Raw genomic sequence first — 23639 nt, 5'->3', positions numbered from 1 at the left:
TGCCATAACTACAGTACATCTCATCCCCTTCTTGTTCGCCTCGTTTGTTCTGAAGCTGACAGTTTGACAGCAGGTAGTACAAGGTCACGAGAAATTCATTTGTACAGTGTTCTCAGTGATATATTTTACAGGTCGGAGACAGTTAAACCCAACTGCCCTGCATCAGAACAGACATCTCCATCGCCTAGGTTTTAGCAGCACACACACAAGCCATTCTCTCACACGTGCATACACACACACATACATATATATATATATATATATATATATATATATATATATATATATATATATATATATATATATATATATATATATATATATATATATATATATATATATATATATATATATATATATATATATATATATATATATATATATATACACACACACACACACACACACACACACAGTTATTGCTTTGAAGCAGAGTGCAGACAGCTCCAGGCATGGTCACTATGTTGCACAGACACAGGTGGACGCACACCTCCTCAACACACGAAGAAGACAGGTGGACGCACACCTCAACACATGAAGAAGACAGGTGGGCGCACACCTCCTCAACACACGAAGAAGACAGGTGGGCGCACACCTCCTCAACACATGAAGAAGACAGGTGGACGCACACCTCAACACATGAAGAAGACAGGTGGGCGCACACCTCCTCAACACACGAAGAAGACAGGTGGGCGCACACCTCCTCAACACATGAAGAAGACAGGTGGACGCACACCTCCTCAACACATGAAGAAGACAGGTGGGCGCACACCTCCTCAACACACGAAGAAGACAGGTGGACGCACACCTCCTCAACACACGAAGAAGACAGGTGGGCGCACACCTCCTCAACACATGAAGAAGACAGGTGGACGCACACCACCTCAACACATGAAGAAGACAGGTGGACGCACACCTCCTCAACACATGAAGAAGAAGCTCCAGGATTCCCACTGAACACCGGTGACTTAAAAACAAAGTCATTCCATTTTGTACAACTATGAGTTGCGCTGCAAACAAAATTCAAAATAAATACCTGTCACATATCTGACAACTCATGATCAAATGTAGAAACTTTAAATCATAATCTAAAAAATAAAAAGCATTTACCAACAATAAAAATAAAATAAAAATAGGACGAAGGTTTCCAGTTTAGTTTCCACCCTCAGACTTTGCATACATTCTTTGGTCATAAACTGGACTAAATTCCCCCTCCTTTGATGAACATCACCTCAACATCCGTAATGACTTTCAGAAAACCTGCTTTTTGCTTTCAGACCCCTGCTTCAACCTGCCCTAACTTCTCTGCCTGACATACACTTAACGTCTTGCTCGCCTTGCTCCCCTGCCCAGCCTTGCTCCCCCTGCCAACACCAAATCAAGACAGCGAGATGCCGAAACAGGAGAGGTGAATGGAGGGATGTCACCTCTTTGTGGCTCCCCTGGCATGGCTGACCAGCTGTCAAGCCACTCACACACCCTCTCACCCCCAATGCCCTGGAGAGTCCCTCTGTGCTGGGCTGTACCCCACCCTCACCCACACCCCCACCCCCACCCCACAGGGTGAGCTAAGGAGGCCCCCAGGTGGGGAGAGAGGGAGGGGGGAGGGGGGGGGGGCATTCCCAGACTATCCCTCAGCCAGCACATAGAACAATGATGAAACACTGTGACCAGACTGTTCAGGAGCGTGGGGAAGAAGGGGAGGGGTGGGGACAGGGGGCAGTGAGATGGCGTGAGGCATCATCCCTGGAGTTCCTCAAAGCAGATCTCGCACACCCTCACAGGCTTCTTGGAGGAGGGGGTGAGGGCGTTCCGTCCTGAGCACTCTCCACAGAAGATGTTCCCACAATGTCTGCAGTGGTGCTGAGAGGAGGGATGGAGAGAGAGAGAGACAGATAGATAGAGACAGACAGACAGACAGAGAGACAGACAGAGACAGAGACACAGACAGACAGACAGACAGAGAGACATGGTCAGCTGTGCAGACGTGGTCCGGGAACTTGCTCCTGCACATCTAGGCTGCGTCCGAATAGCTCCCTTTCACGCTTAGCAGGTCTTTCAGCTGTCCTTTCTATGTGTGTAATGCTACATGAAAGATTATAGTAGTATAAAGTAGTATTTCACTCCAACCCTAGTTGTTAGAAACATGATTCAGCTTGTTAACCAGCCAATGATTTGAATTGGATATTGTGACAAGTCATGAACACCGATAGAGTACATGGCACCCTCTCCTCCCCTGGAGGCCATAAACACATTAAGCAGAGCAGGTCGGAGACTCACCTTCCTGACTGTGACTGAGAAGCCCTTCCCACAAGCCATGCAATTCTGCACCTCGTGATCCTCCGCCCACTTCCTGGTTAGGGACTGGGACTGCTTTATCTGCAGCCAATAGGAAGGATGTTTACTGGCACATGACCGGCACCACCCTCGAAGCTCTTCTCAGCAGTGATTAATATGAACAGCTAGTCATGTAAATGTCTGGGATGTGGTGGAGAGGGGCGGGTCTGACCTGCAGCGACTGGTTCTCCCTGCCCAGTTCCTGCATGGCGGCTGTCGTATCATCCAGCTTCCTCCTCATCTCCAGCACCTTGGTCTGGAGCTTCTCCATTTCTCCTTCCCCTTTAACACACCTGGTACACACACACACACACACACAGGTTTGTTTTTCTATCCTAGTGGGGCCCGGACATTCACTTCTTTACTTTAATGTAATTCCAACCCTAACACTAAAAAACACTTGAAGTTATGGGGGCCAGCGAAAGGGTCACGGTCAAGGTTTTCATGTTTCACGAATACTTGCGAGGACATTTGGTCCCCACAACGGTAGTTAAACCAGACCACACACACACACACACACACACACACACGCTCCCCGTCTCACCGCTCCAGCAGGGCCCTCCTCTCGTCCTGGTTGTTCTGCACGGTGGCCTCCAGCACGGCGATCTCCCCCCTCAGCTCGTCCGTCTGCTTCTCCAGCTCGCCCACCCGCCGCTGGCTGCCCTGCCACTCCCTCTTCAGCGTGGCCACGTTCTCGTTCAGCGCAGTCACCTGCAGGCCCAGCTTGGCCTCCGCCTCCTCCCCGCGTCGCGCCTGCTCCTCCTGCGCCTGCCGCTGCGAGGCCTGCCGGAGGGCGTGGGGGTAGGTCAGTGGTTAAACCAACAAACAAGGGTATCTTGATGGGACGCGCGGGCCTTTCGTTGCAATATCGCACACCCTACATTGAGTATCGGAAGTGACGAAGCGGCGATGACGGCATACTTTGTTTATTTTTACGCGGCGTCGAAAAAGGGAACACAGAGTGGGTCAACAGTTTGGCGCTGAGGGGAATTTACCAGTTGAGCCTGCGCCTCCCTGGTCTGGGCGCGGAGCTGCTCCTCTCTCTGCTCGACGCTGCCCCTGGTGGCCTGGTGGTCCTTTTGCTCCTGCTCCACGGCAGCCCGGGCTGCCTCCACCTGGCCTTGAGCCTCCAGCTTCTGCTGGATCAGCAGCTTCTTGGCCTCCCGCAGCTCCCTCAACTCCTGGAGGGAGGGGGGGGGAACAGAGAGAGAGAGAGAGAGAGAGAGAGACAGAGAGAGAGAGAGAGAGAGAGAGAGAATACAAAAGGAGTGAAGTGAGGAAAAGAAAGTGAATGAAGGAAGGACGGTTGAGGCGGAGAGGGCGATAACGGGGAGAGAGAGGGAATGAGGTAGGAAGAAGGGACTACTGACCTTCTCACTCCTCTCCCCCAAAGCCTTGAGTTCAGAGGTCAGTCGGCTGGCATCCTTCTCCAGGGAGCTCCTGGCCTGGCTCAGCTCCTCCACACGCACCCTCTCCCCCTTCAGCTGCTCCTGGGTCTCATCCTGGGGGTGGAGGAGACACACAGAGAAACCAAACATATCAGTGTTCCGTGCAGTTAACCAAGTTAACTAGTGGAGTTAGCTTGTACAGTTAGCTACCTGAGTGTAAGAGAACTAGCTCACTCTAATGACTGCACTAACAAACCTGACTAATAGCCAACTGTACAAGTCGCTTCTACAACAACAGACCAACAGCCAACTCAAACACCAGAACAGAGCTAACACCGCCGGACTCTCCGCCTCTCAGGCTGGCGGGCACGACTGACCTGTAGTTTCTGCAGCTCCAGGAGGCTGTCGGCCTGCTGCTGCAGCCTCTCGTCCCGCTGGCCCAGGTCCTTGTCCAGGGCCGACCGGCTCTCCTTCAGCTCCTGGACCTGGGCCTCCAGGCCGCTCAGCTGGGTCCGGTTAGCTGCCAACTCCTCCAGGGACTGGGCTAGCTTCTTCTCACCAGTCTGCAGGGTGAGGGGGGGGATAAGCAGGGTGAACACACACACACAGGTAGGTTAAACACCCAGGGCTTACAGTGGTCTCATATACATGGTATTCTGCTACTCAGTAACGATGCCCCCCCTCCCCCTTAGTAATGACGCGTCGTAGCAACCGACGCGTGGTAACCCTCCCTCGTCAACACACCCACCTGGAGGTCCTGCCTCAGGGAGGAGGCCTCCGACTCCTTGCCGTAGCAGAGGGACTGCACCGAGGCCAGGTTCTCCTGGCTCTGCTCCAGGGCTCGCTGCAGCTCCGCCACCCTCGCCTTCTCAGAGCCCAGCTCCTGGCCCAGCCCAGACACCTGCTCTCTCAGCAGAGCGCCCTCCTCCATCTGGAGCGCACACACACACACACACACAACCCGGAGAAACCCAACCAGATTTGAACAGGAACACGTGACGAGAGGGACTGAGTGAGCCGGTGTGTGTCCAGGTTTGGGTGCTTGCCTTCTTGGCCATGGCTCCCTGCAGCTCTGTCACTTGGCCCTCCAGTTTGGTCCTTTCCTGGGCGAGGGCTCCCTGGGCCGTCTTCAGGCGGGCCTGCAACTCCTGCGTCTGCTTCTGTCTCTCCGCCAGGGCCTGCTGGGCGCTGGTGTGCTGCTCTGTCGCCCCGGCCAACTGGGATCTCAGCCCTGCCTCTGCCTACACACACACACACAAACACACAGGGTTCTGTCTGGTGACGTGGTTAAGGAGGCATCGGGAGGAGGTGTGGTGATGCTCTGGAGGGTTGACCTCGCTCGCCTTCTCCAGCTGGGCTCGGAGGTCTGTCAGCTGCCTGGACGACGCCTCCAGGGTCTTCTGCATCTCCTGCCTGGTCTGCTCATGGGCCTTGTCCTGCCAGGGGGAGAGCACACCTTTCAGATGCCACGCTGCAGTCTTAACATCCTTTTTCTAACCTCAATAATGAATGATTGAAAATCATTCAATGCCGGAATTCAATCCTTGAATTTGCAGACCCCTGCCAAATGTCTATGACTCAACAATAACACGATGACAACAGAATGGTATTGCCGGAGCACACCTGGTTATATTCCAGCTCCCAAACACTCTCCCCTGCATTCTTCGTCTTCAGATAACATCATCTTCTTCTTCCAAACCCCACTCTAAAGTTCCACTGACCTTCTCCTCCAGGGCAGCCTTGTTGCTCCTCCTCTCCTTCTCCAGGAGGCTCTGGTTGTCCTTCAGGGCCTTGGAGGCCTTGGCCACGCCGTCCTTGGCCTGGGCCAGCTCTTTCCCCTGGACCTCCATCTCCTTCTGGCTCCTCTGGAGCTCTGCGGTCGAGGCCTGGAGTGTCCTGGCCAGCTCTGCCTGCCGTGCCTGCCCCTCCTGGGCCAACTGCTCCAGCTGGGCCTTCAGGGCGCCCTTCTCCTGCTCGCAGCGCTCCAGCTCCTGCCGGCTCTCTCCCAGGGACGAAGTCTTCCTGGTCAGCTCCTCCTGCAGTGCCGCGGCCCTGGGACACACGCACGCGTACACAGTGTCAATACTGACTCTGGGGAGGGGGACGCCTTCCTCTGGCGTGGCGCGTGCCTTACCCCGCCTTCTCCGTGTCGAGCAGACTGCTCAGCTCCTTCACCTTCCCCCTGACCTCTGACGCCTCCTTCTGGATCTTGGCCAACTTCTGCTGAGCCTTCTCCCTCCCCGCATGCAGCTCCATCACCTGAGCTTCCGCTTTCTGTCTCACACACACACACAACCACACACACACACAACCACACACACAGGTTTAGGTCCTGTGAGCCAGTAGACGTGGATCCAGAGCAGGTCTTCAGGAGGCTTCTCCTGTCTGTCGTACCTTGGTCTGGGTCTCCAGCAGCTCCACGCGCTGCTCCGAGGCCAGGAGCCGCTCCCTGGCCTCCTTCAGAGCGGCCTCCAGCTGGGCGGCCTGCTCCTGACGCTCCTGCAGCCTCCTGCCCTGCTGCTCCACCAGGCCCTGGCTCTTACTCAGCTCCTGGAGGAGAGAGGGGGGAGAGGAGGGAGGAGAGGAGGGGAGGAGAGGTGAAGGAAGAGAGGGAGAGATGGGGAGGAGGGGGGAGGAGAGGTGGGGAGGAGGGGGGAGGGAAGAGAGGTGGGGGGAGGGAAGAGAGGGAGAGAAGAGGTGGGGAGGAGGGGGGTGTGGGATGTTTAAACTTCACAAGTCCTGACCTCCAATCCTGGCCGCGTCACAGCCATGACGTCACGTCAGCTCACCTGCTGCTTGTCCTGCAGTGCATGCTGGGCCGTCTCCAGGTGGTTCTGGAGGTCGGCACGCTGGGCGGTCTTGGCGGCTTCGGCGGACAGCAGCATCTCCGTCTTGGCCTTCAGCTGCCAGGAACAACAGGCTGAACGTGTATCCAGGACGTGTGTGTTCAGGTCATGTGTGTGTTCAGGTCATGTGTGTTCAGGTCATGTCCCATGGAGGAGTCCCCCCCCCTCCTACCTGTGTGTCCAGCTGGGCCAGCTTCTCCCTGCTCTGGGCCAGCTGGGCCTGGGCCTCCCCCAGGGCGCTGTCCAGGGCCTGGGCCCGGTCCTGGGACGCCCGCAGCAGCCCCTTCTGCTCCTGCACCTCCTTGTGGAGGTTGTCCTGGGCCTGCTTGTTGCTTTCCGATTGGTTCTTCAGCTTGTCCGTCAACTGGGTCACCTGGAACCGACCAATCAAATCAGTTTAATGACCCGTTGTGGTATACGCCAGCATACGCCTGACTATCTGGTGAACGTGATGCTAATGCTCTTATGGTGTGACTAACAGTGTCGCCGCAGTCGCGTGTGTGTGTGTGTGTGTGTGTGTGTGTGTGCGTGCCTGCTCCTGCAGTCCGTGGTTCTTGTCCTTCAGCTGGTGCAGCAGGGCGGTCTCCCCCTGGCCGGCCTGAATCTGGGCACACAGGTCCTCCCTCTGGGCCTCCAGCTGCACCACGCTCTCCTTGCTCTTCTGCAGCAGACACTCCAGGTTCTGGGTCTTCTGGTCCTTGTCCCCGATCTGACGCAGGACCTGCTCCAGGTCGTTCTACACACACACACACACACACACACACAGCAGGGAGATGGGACAGGACATGACTGATAGAAGTCCTTCCGCAAAAGTTACACGACGGAAACATAAGACAGCATAGCTTCACTAAAATGAATGATGGAGGAGATCAATATGCTCCATAAAGTGAGGACTGGAATGTTCCACTCCCAGGACCTGGTCCTGTTTCAGAGCAGTGCTCTCAGATGGGCGTGGGTACCTGGGCCTCTCGCAGCTTCCCATTGGTCGTCTGCTGGAGTGTCTGCACTTCCTGGTTTTGCTGCCTGACCTTCTCCAGCTGGTGCTGCAGGTCTGTGCTCTTACTGGTGTTCTCCTTCAGCTACACACATAGACACACAGTGTCAAACATCACGTGAGGAAACTCAGCGACCAGGCATCTAGTCATTCTTGAAAGCAAATGCTTCCCCCCGACCCCATGGCTCCAGGGCCCATGGCTCCAGGGAGGGGCTCCTACCAGTTCCTCTGAGCGGGCTAGTTTGAGCTGCAGCTCGGCCACTTGCTGCTCGCGGTCCTTCAGCTTCTCCCCAGAGAGCTGCCTCTGCTCCTTCAGCCGGCCGTCCGCCTCCCCCAGCTGACGCTCCGCCTCCAGCAGCCTGGCGTGGAGCTACAGGAGGGAGGGAGGGGAGGGGAGGGGAGGGGAGGGGAGGGGAGGGAGGGAGGGAGGGAGGGAGGGAGGGAGGGAGGGAGGGAGGGAGGGAGGGAGGGAGGGAGGGAGGGAGGGAGGGAGGGAGGGAGGGAGGGAGGGAGGGAGGGAGGGAGGGAGGGAGGGAGGGAGGGAGGGAGGGAGGGAGGGAGGGAGGGAGGGAGGGAGGGAGGGAGGGAGAAAAAGGAGGAACATTCCAGAAAACGCGCAGAGTAAGACCCTCGCCATGAGACATCCATCCGGGGGGGAATGCGTGCGAGTGCGTGTCCCCCCACCTGTGCGACCTCGCCCTGCAGCTGAGCTCCCTGGCTCTCCTTCTCCTCCCGCTGCTGCAGCAGCAGCTTCCTCTCCGCCCTCAGCTCGCCGTGCCTCGCCTCCAACTCGCCCAGCTCCCTCCTCAGCCGCCCTGCCTCCTCGCCCCGCTCCCCCAGCTCCGCCTGGGCCCTCTGCAGCGCCGCCTCGCCCGCCGCCGCCCGCCCCTGCGCCTCCTGCAGCTCCGCCTCCCTCTGCCGCAGCGAGGCCTGGCTGGCCTTCTTGGCGCTCTGCTCGGCCGCCAGGCCCTCCTCCAGCTCCTGGTTCTCCTTCTCCCGGCGGAGAAGCTTCTCGGAAAGGGTCTGGAGGGGGGGGGGGGAGTCAGGGGGAGAGGAGCGTATGGAGGTGAGACAGGAGGAGAGAGTACAGCTTCAGCCAACACACTTCTGATGACGGGTGAGGGGTCAGGGACACACAGGGGTCGGAGGGGAGGGAGGGGCGTAGAGGAGGGAGAGGAGGGAAGGAGAGGAGGGCAGGTAGGGGTCAGAAAGGACATAAGGAGCTTAAGGAAGAACATTGCAGTGGTGAAACCCAGCCGTCCTAACAGCTAAGGCCCTCCACAGCCGCAGCAGTTAACAGCTCTGCTGTAAACACAGGCGCCCCCTCGGCCTGGATCTCCTTTCCCGGAGACGAGCACTTAGCCGGGGGCAGCGCAGCAGGTGGGACCTGCCTGCAGCTCCAGCCTCCAGGCTCATATGTCAGCCCATGGAAAACCTCAGCAGTAAACTCCAGGCTGAAGTGCAGAGCGTGTGTGTGTGGGGGGGGGCATTTATGAGGTCTGGGTCTGGTGGAGAGGGGTGGGGGGGATGTCCGTGATGGAACAGCAGGTAGCAGCAGAACATGGGGGGTGTTAACGGGAGATCTGCTAACTAGAGAGTGGGACAGAGCCGCTGCCGTCTCCTCACAGACCCTGCTCTTCTGGTCCGACTCACAGCAGCTGCTCCTGTCGATGCCCCTCTCTCGCTCACTCCCCCTCTCTCGCTCACTCCCCCTCTCTCGCTCACTCCCCCTCTCTCGCTCACTCCCCCTCTCTCGCTCACTCCCCCTCTCTCGCTCACTCCCCCTCTCTCGCTCACTCCCCCTCTCTCGCTCACTCCCCCTCTCTCGCTCACTCCCCCTCTCTCGCTCACTCCCCCTCTCTCGCTCACTCCCCCTCTCTCGCTCACTCCCCCTCTCCCCCTCTCCCTCTGACCACTGCTCGTCTACCTGGCCTTGTTCTGTCGCTTTCTCTCAGTCTCAATCCTCAAGGCTCACCATACTCCTCTCCCCTCGCGTTCATTCCCGACATGCCAAGTTCCTCTCTCGGCTCTGTTTGACCCTTCTTGTCCGGAATCGGGTCAGGCTGACGACTGTCTGAAGGTGGGAGGGCTAAGGTACGACCTCCGGATGCCCACTTCTGTTTGACGAGCAGCCGTGCCGGTGGCACGACCAACACGCCTGACCCGAAAGGGGGTATAATCCCTGTCTGGCAACGTACACAGCAGCCCTTACCCATAGAGGCTTACCTGTAGTCGTTTTTCAGGTCCAGTGACAGCACAGAGATCACCCCCTGCTGGTTTAATTATAGACCTGGGGGGGTTTGTCAACGAGTGAACTGGGCCCACCAGGTCGATGACAGGAGGGCTTTATATTTGAGTGTGGGGGAGGAGCGGGGGGGGGGCAGGTTTAAAACCAAACGTGTGTTTGGTAGGGCTTGTTAACATAACAGCGGCTTCAGCGCACTGGCACAGGCATGTTGGTGCTGCAGTGCTGTCAAATACCTAGAGCGTTTGTGGTGGTTTATTCGTTTTTTGATATGCCTTTGTGTGTGAGAGTGTGTGTGAGAGTGTGTGTGTGTGTGTGTGTACCTGGCTCTGCTGCTGCAGGTTGTTGAGAGAGCTCTGGAGCTGGTGGATCTGCTGGGTGTAGACGGCCGTCTCCTGGGGACCCTTGTTCAGCTCTGCCTTCAGCTGGGAGACGGTGGTCTGACACACATTAGGGTGGGGTGTTACATCTCTGGAAACGGCAGGTGAAACACAGTGGCCGCAGGCACACAACACTCTCTCACACTGGAGGCACAACTAAGAAATCAAGCAAGGTTTCACCGCCGGTGTCCAGCCACACACACACACACACACACACACACACACACACACACACACACACACACACACACACACACACACACACACACACTGGGCAACAGAACAGAAAAAAGGGATGTTTTTGACTGAAACAAGGGTGTGTTACCTCAAGTTTACGAATCTTCCATAAAGAGTTAAGGAGATAAAGGGGGGGGGGGGGGGTGGAGGAGATGGGGGGGGGGGGACACAGGACACAGATAAGTACTCGCAGAAACACGGCACAGAGAACCCAGACCATGACAGCTACCTACCTCCCCCCCCCCCTAAAATCGGCAGATATGTATTTAGGGAGAATGCTCGGCACCTTGCTCAGGTAGCCCCTCAGCAGGAGGAGTAAAGTAAAGGTCTCCATAGCAATGCTCTGTACAACAGCAGCATTGGGTTGTGGGTAATGTAGTGCTACAGGATGGAAGGATCTGCTGTAACAAGAGACTAGTGTCCCAGACAGTCAGTGCTACAGAGACAAAGAGTGCATTTGATAATGATTTCTGAGGGCTATTGTGTCATTAAGACAGCCTGTGCCCAGGCCAGAACATTTACATATTCAAAAGTAATCAGCTTCAGTGATGGGGAATAGGAGAGAGAGAATAGCAGGAAGACTAGCACTGAGAGAGAGGTAGTGAGCCTGTTACAGCTAGCTACAGGCCTCGCCTCTCCCCAAGTCTATGAAGTGGACAGCCTTATCTTAACCCCGTGAATAAATCACGGTCGTGTGTGTGTGTCTGGCTCCGGGCGCAGAGGAATGCGTGCGGAGGTCAAACGACGGGATAAGGACGCAGGGAGCAAAGGTTATGTGGACGAGCGTTTCCAGTCAGTCCGCCGCTCCCTTAGCGAGCAACTCACCCTTAGCGAGAGCCCCACCCTTAGCGAGCGCCCCTCCCTTAGAGAGAGCCCCACCCTTAGCGAGCACCACTCCCTTAGAGAGAGCCCCACCCTTAGCGAGCACCACTCCCTTAGCGAGAGCCCCACCCTTAGCGAGCGCCCCTCCCTTAGAGAGAGCCCCACCCTTAGCGAGCACCACTCCCTTAGCGAGAGCCCCACCCTTAGCGAGCACCCCTCCCTTAGAGAGAGCCCCACCCTTAGCGAGAGCCCCTCCCTTAGCGAGCGCCCCACCCTTAGCGAGCGCCCCACCCTTAGCAAGCGCGCCCCACCCTTAGCGAGCGCCCCACCCTTAGCGAGCGCTCCACCCTTAGCAAGCGCGCCCCACCCTTAGCGAGCGCCCCACCCTTGGCGAGCGCCCCACCCTTAGCGAGCGCGCCCCACCCTTAGCGAGCGCGCCCCACCCTTAGCGAGCGCGCCCCACCCTTAGCGAGCGCGCCCCACCCTTAGCGAGCGCGCCCCACCCCTAGCGAGCGCCCCACCCTTAGCGAGCGCCCCACCCTTAGCGAGCGCGCCCCACCCCTAGCGAGCGCCCCTCCCTTAGCGAACGCGCCCCACCCTTAGCGAGCTCGCCCCACCCTTAGCGAGCACCCCACCCTTAGCAAGCACCCCACCCTTAGCGAGCGCGGCCCACCTGGGAGGTGGAGTAGCTGGCCTGGAGCTCCTCGTAGTGGGCCCTCAGGCGCTCCGCCTCCTCCTCGCGCTCGCGCGTCGTGCTGTCCATCAGCGTCTGCACCTGCACCAGCTCCCTCTGCAGCACCTCCACGTCCTCCACTCCCGGCCGCTGCAGCTAGGGGCAGCAGAGACAGCAGGTTATCTGTCTGTGTGTGTGGGTGTGGGGTGGGTGGGCGACGACATGGGGGCTAGGGGCAAGAAGGAGAGGTTGCAGAGTTCTTCTACTTTCGAGAAGGGAGGGCTTCGGGGAGGTTAGACTGCTAGTGAAGGCAGCAGGGAGAGAGGGGGCGGTCCTTGGTGTCTTACCTCTATCCACTACAAACAGAGCCGGCATGCAAGTGGAACCAGTTTAAATCAGCCGCACAAGCGCCGACACACAAAAGAAAACACAGTGAATCGGGTGGTCATGGAAACGCTTCGCTGCCGAGCGCTCCGGTTGAATACGCCGCGTTGCCATGACAACAGACTAGAAAAGGGGGACCCTATAGGGGGGGGAGGGGGGGGCATGTCTGTCCTCATTTCTCCCAGTCATCCATATCCATGAGACTTGACCACTTCCAGAGCGGATGACTTCGCTGAGATCCTCGCATGATCGTATGAGCGCTAGTTTTAAGGAGGTACATGACGAAACCCATTGGGTCATCAGCACTGCACACAGTCACGCTCTCAAGGCGGGTTGGTGTTACCAGCTCTGTGTGGAGCCTCTCCCTCTCCTGCTTCTCTCCCTGCAGGTCTTGGGTCAGGCTGGCCAGCCTCTGGTCGGCAGCTTCTCTCCGGCTCTTCTCCTCGTCGTAGCGAGACTTGATCTCTGAGGAGTCACCAACACAGTCGTGAGGACACACACTCAACTCTGCACCAGCTTTTAGTCAAAAAAAAGTCAGGGTCAACTGAAAACTTATTTTGGGACACAATCCTCTGTTGTCACTAAGATGACAGATTAAAGTCAGATGAAAAAAACCAAGGCTGTTGTTTCACATTTCCAGATCCTTAACAAAATACTTTTCAGGGATTTTGTTTAAAGCTAAATGTATCAGTTTCATCCACTACATACAACCGCCTAGGGAAAAATCTTGGATGACAACATCCCAATTCTGTATCTAATAATACCTATACTATTTGTTGTATGTAGGCTTGTGAATCCTGACGGTGGATATTTAATTCCAACGGGTTTCTATTATCTAAATAACACTGTTCAATTGAAAAGTCAGAAAAAATCTCACTTTCCTGGCTTCATGCTCATACTAATCCTTCAGGGAAAAATGCCGTTCCACAGATATCTCTATCTAGACTATGATTCACTACCAGGTATTAGTCTGTGTGTGTGCCATGCGAAGCAGGTCTTAAATCAGACCGGAACGGAGCTCAGTCACAAGCACTGTGTCTCCAGGAGGCTGGTGGTGAGCAGCGTCACACAACCCCCGTCCCCCCCCCAGCCCCCCCCCCAGCCCAGCCCCAGACCCCCCAGCCGCAGCGCCCCCCAGTCCAGCCCCAGCCCAGTCCCAGACCCCCCCCTCCAGCCCCAGACCCCCCCAGTCCCAGAACCCCCCAGCCCACACCCAGCCCAGCCCCAGACCTCCCCCCTCTAGCCCCAGCGCCCCCCAGTCCAGCCCCAACCCAGTCCCAGACCCCCCCCTCCAGCCCCAGACCCCCCCCCTCCAGCCCCAGCCCCCCCCCCAGCCCCAGCCCCCCCCCAGCCCCCCCCCCCTACAGCCCCAGACCCCCCCCTCCAGCCCCAGACCCCCCCCCTCCAGCCCCAGACCCCCCCCCCTCCAGCCCCAGACCCCCCCGCTCCAGCCCCAGACTCCTCCAGCCCCAGACCCCCCCCCCTCCAGCCCCAGACCCCTCCAGCCCCAGACCCCCCCAGCCCAGCCCCAGACCCCCCCAGCCCCAGCTCAACGCTCAGCCCTCCAATCCAATACTCACCCACTATCTCCGTGGCCAGCTGGGCAGCCTTCTGCTCAAACAGATCTTTCATCTGTTTGATGTTGAACTTCTCCGTCTCGGCCTCGTTCAACTTCAGCTCCAGGGCTGCACCGGGGGCGGGGGAGAGAGAGAAGAGCAGCAGATCTTACTGACGGAAGTACACAACCTGAGTAACACAGGGCAAAGAGAGCACAGCAACTCTCCAAGACCTCGATCACCCTCACCTGCATCGTCTGAGCCTGGCTGGCCGTCACCCTGTGGACCCAGAGGTACAACATGGATCTGTATTACTCTCTCAACAAACCACCCCCCACTCCCCCAACACACACACACACACTTTTCCACAGTCCCTCTGAATTGGACTGTCCGACAAAGACAAGCGTGAACACTCCTGAATTGGATGTGAGAGTCTATCTTCGGATGTTTAAGCATCTAAAAGGAATTACTTGCTTCAGTTGTCCTTGAACTTTGTCCAGCTCCTTCTTGAGCTCCCCAGAGAACCAACGCTCCTCCTGACAAGCAGACCACCAGACAGGCAAGCCATTGATGTTAGATCAATGATGTTAGATAGTTGAAAGGGGACTTTGCCCAGCGTGTCTGACTGTACCTTGAGTGAGGCCTGCAGATCCTGTAGCTCCTGTCTAAGCAGCATGAGGTCCTCCCTGGGGGGGGGGGGGCACACAGTTACGGGATGGCATACTGGTAGCCTGGGAACCAGCTGTCAAGCTAGCTCATGGTTTATTGCTGTGGCCCCCGTCCCATTCAAACAGAATTGTCTCCAGCATTGGGAAGCGCTGGGCCAATCACAGTCGTTTTTTCTGATATGGGCGGGGTTTAACCACGACGGCTGCACAGAGGAGCGCCACTGAGACATTTTCGTAAACAACCAAGTTTTGTTGCTCTGATCAGTTATATCTATATAATTGCATCCAAAGGAATTTTGGTCTGCGTCCATTAGAACACCCCTTGGAAACCTTAAATGAACTGAGAGGGTTTGAAGACTAAAACACATTTGCAAACTGGTCTGCATTGGCAGGCTAGCATACTGGGCAGTGGACAAACGTTTGCTCTGTATAAACCTATGTCTCTATCAGTAGTGAATGCTTGAATCTGGTGGGTGTGGGTTAGGGTTAGTGGAGCACAGGAGGGGGGAGGGGTTTACCGGCCAGGGCCCAGGTGTGGGGGGGCGTCTCCCGCCTCGTGGAACAACTCATAGTGCTTGAACAGTTCTTCTGCTGAGTTGTGGGCCTTCATGCACTGAGGGCAGATGAACCCCTGTGCGCGCGCACACACACACACACATATACACACACACAGTTAGTACAATGTGATATCCCTATTGAGAAATGATCAGCAGCTGGGGGTTAAACAGTTTATTACCTCAGAGGTCTGGTCACTGTTGAGGTCAGAACTGGGCTGGTCAGACTCAGAGTTCTGGGAACCTCCTTTCCCAGGAGTCTGTTGGACAGGTGGAGGGATGGGAGGAAAGGGGAGGCATACAGGGAGAACAATTTCAGGGATAAGCACCCAGTTCAACACAAATGCAACTACTGAGGGAGTGACTTGCTATGGGAGTTGCACTGAATCACTGTTCACAGTGGTGAAAAGGGCAAGGCTAGGCAATTACAGCGGAGTCACTTCAGGACACATTACGCAGTGTGACAGAACACTCGTGGGAGGAAGGCTAAAAACAAGCTATTGAAGCTAACATTCCAGATACACTTTAACGCTGCATAGTTAGACCTAACCACACTAATCACACTCATGAAAACCACCATGTTAACAATACCTGAATGCCCCCACGTCTGTGCTATAATCTATGTGCTGTGTAAGAACAGGTCATTAAACTCTGTCATCTAGGCTGTGACTTCAAAGCCGTTGTACCGACGTGATTTCTCTTTGCTAACTGACATGTCCACAGGTCTATTTACCATAGCCTATATCTGGATCATGCTCAGCTCTACGTTCTACGATAATTTGAATGATATAGGCTACGTTTCACTGTGTATGGTAAAACCACATAAAAACGTGTGCATACAAGCTAGCTAGGCTACACAGTTAGGCAGTGGTTCGATTGCAAATTCGGGTAACTATTCAACTTGCTGTATAGTTCTTAGAAGTTACTATTCGGATGTATTTTGAAAACTATGAAATTCAAATAAACGAATCCCTGAAAAATGGTATCAACACAATTAGTTAGACTCATCGACATGAAATGCCCAATATTTTTGTTTCATTGAAAATATGACACAGTCGTTTTAGCTGTCAGTGTCCGCCTCTCTCGCAAGCGGGGGAGATGTGGAGCTGCATGTCAGTATCGTATCTCGTAGCCTATAAACATATCATACCGATTCCACGTTCCATCCATCTGTCGCCCACTCTGCACTGTACATTTCTCGTCTCACTGTCTCATAAGAATGTACTGTTTCAACAGAATGACTGACAGCCTTTACAATAGGATTTTAACTCCTCCTTTACAAAACGGCAGTCCCTTGGAATCAAAACGTTTGTACCTCTTGGTACGCTAGACGCTAGCTAGTTGTTTGACGATCTTACGTTCACATCAACCTGTAGCTAATTAGCACTAGCTAGGCTAACGTTAGCAATGAATGACAACACATGGAAACACCGAAAGCTAGGTCCTAAGAGGTAAACATAATGCCACCTTTCACAGTTCATTCACTATGTGCGATGCACTGAATTCACTGCTCACATGTAACCAACCAGAATCAACATCCATGATTTAATTATATCGGCCTGACACACAGACAGAAGGGAGGCCTGCCTGGGCAAGCAACCGAAACGGTTTCATATCAAATGTGAATTCATGAAGACGACTGTCCCTTTGATGTAAGGGCCTTACCATTTGGAGAATCCGTCTAAGCATGGTCTCGGTGTTTGTTTTTCTTAAGTAGAATTTTAAAAATATGTTGATTGATGTTTCCAAGGGAAAGTTTACGTCGTCGTGGGTTCTCCAAGCACCTGACCAAGCCCGCTTGGCAGTCGGACTCGGTACAGCTTCAGCAGTGCAGGGGGCGGGGTCGCCGAGCGAGAAATAAACGGGGTATGTTCAAGAGCCGATGGTGTTTCACAATAACTGTACAATGCAACCGTATCAATCACCGTAAATTTAAAAATACAGATTGACAGACTACACTCTAAACTCAATTATCCATCATTACACCATCGGTCAACCAAGTGTCCGGATATTGAAATGAGGGCAAGAATAGTAACAACATACCATTTAAAAGCATCAAGTTCAAGTAAGTAACATGTACAGTTTATATTGAAATACAGTATCTTTATTTTGATTAAGAGTGAAGCTGTAGAGAACAATATCCCACCCATTTGTTTTACATCCCACTCTCACTGTGACTGACAGTGTAAATAATAATAGTATAGGCATTCCAGTTAACCAATCTTGACCACAAACACAGATGTTTGTACCAGACACATACTAGGTAGTCATGTCCAACCTCATATTAGGTTTTAGAGTATTATTCTAGATCGTAACATTAAAATAAATAAAGACATTTGAAAAATACTGTACACGTCAATGTTTAGCACGCTCTAGTCTCATAGCTCATTATGTTTCTGACTGTAAACTTTACATATTGTTCAAATCACCCTTCTCCCTTGAAATATCAAAAGGAGATCCCATCCTATATTTTATTTAAATTGAGATTCTATTAAAAACCATCATAAGACCTGAAGATCCTTAGATCTCGTCTGTGTCTGGGCAAAACTTCTATACAGCCCGAAAAAAATAAAAATAAAGTTTTGTGTAAGGCAAAACAAAAGTATTGTTTTGGCATAGTATTCACACCCAAATGTGTCAGCACCCTTTCTTACTGTGTAAAGGCACTTTTCAGGATCCCCTTCCATCATGGGCTCAGAACTACCCTCTTGGACAAACATACAAGCCCATATAACTTATAAAACCCTTTCTGATTTACTTGAGCTAAATGCTTGTTAAAATGATCCTCAGGCTTTACATTTATGCAAGGACTTTTGCTTATGGATGATACGCCTAGCCCGATTTTATTTTATTTATCGTTGATCTCAAACCTGACATTATCTCAATGAAGTGATTTCTTGCTGCATCACGCACCTGCACGCTTTCCATGCTCGCTCGGCCTCCCTTGTTCCTGTTCTCCAAAAACCAGTGATCTTACAATAATATGAGAGATTTCCCTGGGGAAGGTTGATTCGATTCATTTATCACTAGGTGACTTTTTAGATAGAGGAAAGGTTTTGCATTTATACAGTTTCTTATAATTGTGTGACCAATAGTACCCTCTGCTGGCCTGTAAAAATGTCTTAACCAACGAAAATTTTCAAGCACCAACATTTGTAATAAAAATGTAAGGATAAAAGTGAAAGCTGTTTGAGGTCCATAATGCATCTATCCATTGGTTGGTGGTGACTATAAAAAAATAAATAAAAAAAAAACAATTCCCCCAAATCACTTCAACACATCTTGGCACACTCCAAACTCACGGTGAACAGGGTTCTTAATACCTCTTTAGAAAAAGTTCTGTACAACTATTAAGAGTCAACGATGAGAATATTGTAAGGCATGCACATGTCCATGGTTAGGAAGCACTTTCTGGAGTCCAGCGTGTCCATCTGGTTCCTGGTTCCTGTAATGGTTTGGCTCCTCCTATCTGGTGACCAGGCCAGACCCCTGTGTGGTGGTGACGTAGTGGGGGGAGTTGTCGTCTGCCGCGGGGGGGACCAGGGTGTTGCCGTTGGTGGGGCTGCAGGGGGGGTTACAGGTGGAGGTGAGGCGCCGTAGGTACTCAGCGTGGACAGGCTTGTGACCCTGCAACACCCGGATGGCCTCGTCAATCTTGAACCACTTCCGTTTTCGACCTATAAAAAAGGAGGGAAGAGCAGACAGGATCAGCCCGGAGAATTTGTCCCGCCAAACCCTCCCTGTCCATCAGGTCCTACTGGGGTTAAACTCTGTTGGATGCATATAATGGCCGGGTTTCCCAGATTCGTTAAGAAGCTCTTAACGCTAAGAGCTTCTTAAAAACGTTCGAAAAGCGCTCTAGAACGCTCTTAGAACATTCTTAAGAAGCTCTTAGCGTTAAGAGCTTCTTAACGAATCTGGGAAACCCAGCCAATGTTGGTAGGAGTATGCTTATAGGAAGAAAACGCTGCACGGGTTGTTTTTGAACAACCACTGATGAAGTTGAAGACTGTGACTGCGTTTCCCATTAGGAGTCTCTTACGCAACGAGATCTGAAATAAACATACAGTAACACCTCTAAACGAGCAACCACAGCCGTACTGTCACGACCGTCTCACATTCCTCCGCAGCCTCCCACCAACCCTCCCATCGAACGGCATCCATAAAAGAGTCCATCTGCCAGTCAGCTTTATTTATACACTTCCTGAAAACCACTTCCTCCCTGACTTCAATAGTGTCATCTTTGAAAACAGTATGTGAAGTAAAGGAATTCCCAGAACACCCTTTGACATTAAGAAGAGGTCTGTGTCAGGCGGGGTGGTGGGAGGGAGGGCTCAGTATGGACACTGACACCAAGAGATCCAACGCAAGCGTGAGGTTTGGAGGAGGTGAGAGCTAAACAAGACAACTAGAGTGGAGCCCAGTGTGACACTCACAGGATCAGTGAGAGACACACACACAGACAGAGAGACAGAGAGAGACAGAGAGACAGAGAGAGACAGAGAGACAGAGAGAGAGACAGACAGAGAGACAGAGAGAGACAGAGAGACAGAGAGAGACACAGAGAGACAGAGAGAGACAGAGAGAGACAGAGAGAGACACAGAGAGACAGAGAGAGACAGAGAGAGACAGAGAGACAGAGAGACAGAGAGAGACAGAGAGACAGAGAGAGACAGAGAGAGAGAGAGAGAGACAGAGAGAGAGAGAGAGGACAGAGAAACAGACAGAGTGACTGGAAAACAACTGTGTATAGCAAACATCCATGTCCCTTCTGAACAGGCTCTATTCTATTTATACTGGGTATGGGAGTGAAAGATCCCCACTTTGTCCGGCCAGCTACAAATACTTATATTTTAAACCTTAAACAAATCACTGTTATCGTCTCGAGTCTAAAAAGAGAGAACAGGTGTGTGGTTCATTTCTGAATTTCTGCTTTGCCGTTGAGCTGTTAATCAATAAAACAAACAAAGCCTGGAAGTTATCATATAAAATGAACACCCAAACTCAGCGCTCACCACACAAAGAATGATGACAACAATTTCTTTATAACCGTTTTGGAATTAAACAAGCAGCCCCTCCTCATTTACATTTAGTCAGTTAGCAGATGCTCTTATCCAGAGCAACTTACAGTAAGTACAGGCAAGTAGGGTGAGGTGCCTTGCCCAAAGACACAGCGTCCTTTGGCACTGCCGGAAATTGAACCAGCAACTTTCGGATAACTAACCCAATTCCCTAACCGCTCAGCCACCCGACTCCCACTTGATAGCCAGTCATTAACGCGGTCATTAAAGCAGTGCAGTTACTGACGGCTAACAGGTGCCAGACATGGACACAAGCAACAACGAGTGTAAGCATATCCTCGAGTCAAAATTTTAGGGTCATAGGTCAGATGTCTGGGGCCCAATTGGCATGAATTGCATGTGTGAGGCTATGGAACTATGTCCCAGTTGCTCATTTTCCAAAAGGATAAAAGAAGCCCTCCTGCCAATCACAAGAGCGTACTTTCTTGTGTTTTATGTCTCCAGTCAACGTATCCATGTTCAGACGAGGTTTATCACCGGGCCTGAGCTTGTCCATACTGTGGCCCCAATCAAACTTTCAGAAGAAAAGGGCCAACCCCCATCAGTCATTTCACAGCAGGTGACAGGCATCCTCGGCCCATCCCCTGAGGAGATTGTCATGACCTCAGCTAAGAGGTGTGTGTCATGCGAGAAGGCCCTATAAAGATGAGGAACATCAAAGCTCTGGAAGCTTCACATGCAAAGAATAGTCTACACTCTGCACCGAGAGAATAGTCCAACTTGACATCGACCCCTCTCACCTCCGTGGTTTCATCAACCATGACGAGGCGGGATGCAGACATTAGCGGTCTTCTCAGTTTAACTGACTTAAATAATGACTTGGAGGCCAGAGGCATAGACAACAACCCTGTCTCTGTGACTCAGTGCTAACTAGGATCCATGACCCTGAGAAATAACACTGCAGTGTAAAAACATTCCCCAAACCTCATTTCGCACCCCAGGAGCAGTGGAGATCAACCCCCGCCCCCTTTGGCCACTGAGTCACAAATGAGCCTGTGTTCTAGGTTTTGATGTCTACATCACAGACTTAGGGTGGGGGTTAGGAAGTGTGAGAACGAGATGAGAACGTTTTAAGAAGTCAAAAAGGAGGAACAGAAATAGAGGGCAGGGTGAAATGCATCCACAGCCTCAGCCCGTGTGTCCCGATAAGAGCCACATATTCATTTTTCATTGAAACTTTATTTATTCATAGAGGAGAGCGGTGTCTTTTTTTTTTCTTTTTCTTTTTTTTAAGGGAGCCCATGCAGACTACTGCAGCAGATTACGCAACCCGCTCTCCCTGAGCAAGACCTGGTCTCGATGTGGAAGCCTACCGATTTTGAGCGAGTCCTCCCAGTCCTCCAGAGTCTCCGTCACCGTCAGGACGTAGACGTACGTCCTGTGCTTTCTGTCTTGGTTGTGCTAGACGGCGAGGGCGACACCAAAACAAAAACATTGATTCATCCCAGCTTCATCGTTTCTGCATGCAGGGATTGTGTGACGTCTACATTGCTCTGTGCTCCGACAACAGGACAGATGTCTATTTAGCCATAACAGATATGTTTGGTGTACGAGACAGACGTTGCCAGCGTACACGATCCCTCCGCTAGGTAAAGTCTTCATCACAAAGGTTGTCATGACAGCGTTGTCATGATGTGATGGTGTGTGTGACGTGCAGTGTCACGCCACAGCGTGTGGTGTGATTAGACCGGCACGTATGGATTTACCTCAAACACTCCCAGGAGCCTGCCAAGCTTGCCCTTCACGCCAGCCTGCAACACACACACACACACACACACACACACACACACACACACACACACACACACACACACACACACACACACACACACACACACACACACACACACACACACACACACACACACACACGTCTATGAAATGCAGTGACTGGACAGTCTCTCAAATAAACCATAGATCAAAGATAGCATTAGAATGTCTCAACAAACAAAAAAACACCTTTGCTGGTGACCACCCCTCCCCCTCCCCCTTCCCTCCCCCCCTTCCCCCCCCCCCTTCAGAGACAGCCCCCAAGGCTTGACAGCCACTAACAGAGCCTGATGGGAACACCTACTGTGGGATATTTCCATGCTGCTGGAATTTCAATGGAGCACAACACGTGATGTATGGATGGGTACACTGTGTCTCTGCTCCTGCCACTGGCAGCATCTCGCCTGCCCTGTGCTGACCTATTTGCCTGCTGGGCTTGCAAACCGTCTGCTGAACTGCGTAGCTGCCTGCCGGGCCAACTTGAATGTCTGCCTGCCTGTCTGCCTGCCTGTCTGTCTGGCTAACATGAATGTCTGCCTGCCTGTCTGTCTGTCTGGCTAACATGAATGTCTGCCTGCCTGTCTGTCTGTCTGGCTAACATGAATGTCTGCCTGCCTGCCTGTCTGTCTGTCTGGCTAACTTGAATGTCTGCCTGCCTGTCTGTCTGGCTGTCTGCCTGGCTAACTTGAATGTCTGTCTGGCTAACTTCCATGTCTGCGTGGCTGGTTGTCTGCCTGCCTGTCTGTCTGGCTAACTTGCATGTCTGCCTGGCTGGTTGTCTGCCTGCCTGCCTGTCTGGCTAACATGAATGTCTGCCTGCCTGTCTGCCTGCCTGCCTGCCTGTCTGTCTGGCTGTCTGGCTGTCTGGCTGGCTAACATGAATGTTTGCCTGCCTGGCTAACATGAATGTTTGCCTGCCTGTCTGTCTGCCTGGCTAACTTGAATGTCTGTCTGGCTAACTTGCATGTCTGCCTGCCTGTCTGTCTGGCTAACTTGCATGTCTGCCTGGCTGGTTGTCTGTCTGTCTGGCTAACTTGAATGTCTGTCTGGCTGGTTGTCTGCCTGGCTGTCTGCCTGGCTAACTTGCATGTCTGCCTGGCTGGTTGTCTGCCTGCCTGGCTAACTTGAATGTATGTCTGCCTGCCTGTCTGCCTGGCTAACTTGCATGTCTGCCTGCCTGGCTAACTTCCATGTCTGCCTGCCTGTCTGTCTGGCTAACTTGCATGTCTGCCTGCCTGTCTGTCTGGCTAACTTGCATGTCTGCCTGCCTGTCTGTCTGGCTAACTTGCATGTCTGCCTGCCTGTCTGCCTGGCTGGTTGTCTGCCAGCTTACTTGTCTATCTGCTTTGCTGGATATTTGACTGTGCTAACCCTCTAAGTGTTGGGATCCACATCAACCCTGAACCTCTGTTTCAGAAGCAGTCTAGAAGGTTTATGTGTTCCCACGGTGGAGAACCGCTGGCAATAGTCTGAGACATAACTCCCACAGTACAGGAGTGTCACAGGAAACATGATGTAGCTTATGCATGAGAAAATTATTAAAAGATTCATGTGACTCCCTGGCTGATTTAGCTAGCCTGGGTATCTGGCTGCATACCAGGACCCCGGCCCCACACGGCTCTTTCAAACCCAGGGGTGGGCCTCCCTCTGGGTTGGCTTCCTGTGAACCCCAGGATCCCCCCACAGGGGCTTGGGTTACAAAGA

At 53.0% G+C, this 23639-nt stretch overlaps 3 protein-coding genes across 4 annotated transcripts in view; 1 reads left to right on the top strand and 2 right to left on the bottom strand.

Annotated features, from left to right (window-relative positions):
* Positions 1-98: 98 nt before the first annotated feature.
* On the bottom strand, positions 99-16894 carry eea1 (early endosome antigen 1). The gene is made up of 29 exons (XM_084671933.1): positions 16750-16894; positions 15267-15344; positions 15049-15161; positions 14494-14548; positions 14333-14398; positions 14111-14141; positions 13887-13991; positions 12650-12771; positions 11923-12078; positions 10134-10250; positions 8250-8588; positions 7786-7935; positions 7531-7650; positions 7104-7307; positions 6744-6944; positions 6515-6628; positions 6120-6275; positions 5860-5999; positions 5447-5777; positions 5060-5161; positions 4772-4966; positions 4474-4656; positions 4103-4288; positions 3708-3839; positions 3333-3518; positions 2882-3120; positions 2510-2630; positions 2281-2379; positions 99-1863 (listed from the first exon to the last, which is right to left on the bottom strand). Exons 1-29 carry the CDS (start codon positions 16771-16773, stop codon positions 1741-1743), a joined length of 4188 nt encoding a protein of 1395 aa, XP_084528059.1. The 5' UTR covers positions 16774-16894; the 3' UTR covers positions 99-1740.
* c1qtnf13 (C1q and TNF related 13) overlaps positions 14126-23639 on the top strand; it is a 24986-nt gene continuing 15472 nt past the window's right edge. The window contains exon 1 of the mRNA XM_084671932.1: positions 14126-14155. The gene's annotated coding sequence lies outside the window, so the exon portion shown is untranslated. The remainder of the gene's footprint in view (positions 14156-23639) is intronic.
* nudt4a (nudix (nucleoside diphosphate linked moiety X)-type motif 4a) overlaps positions 17167-23639 on the bottom strand; it is an 11861-nt gene continuing 5388 nt past the window's right edge. For both annotated transcript variants that reach the window (XM_084672887.1, XM_084672886.1), the window contains exons 4-6: positions 21872-21916; positions 21479-21566; positions 17167-18761 (exon numbers count right to left, since the gene is read on the bottom strand). In XM_084672887.1, coding sequence (XP_084529013.1) covers positions 18550-18761; positions 21479-21566; positions 21872-21916 — 345 coding nt within the window. In that variant the 3' untranslated portion in view covers positions 17167-18549. The remainder of the gene's footprint in view (positions 18762-21478; positions 21567-21871; positions 21917-23639) is intronic.

This window comes from Hypomesus nipponensis, chromosome 14 (assembly GCF_054491055.1).
Source record: "Hypomesus nipponensis isolate SF chromosome 14, ASM5449105v1, whole genome shotgun sequence".
In the NCBI taxonomy this organism is placed as follows: Eukaryota; Metazoa; Chordata; class Actinopteri; order Osmeriformes; family Osmeridae; genus Hypomesus; species Hypomesus nipponensis.
The sequence above is the reverse complement of the archived record's forward strand: the minus strand, read 5'-3'. Positions and strand labels throughout refer to the sequence as shown.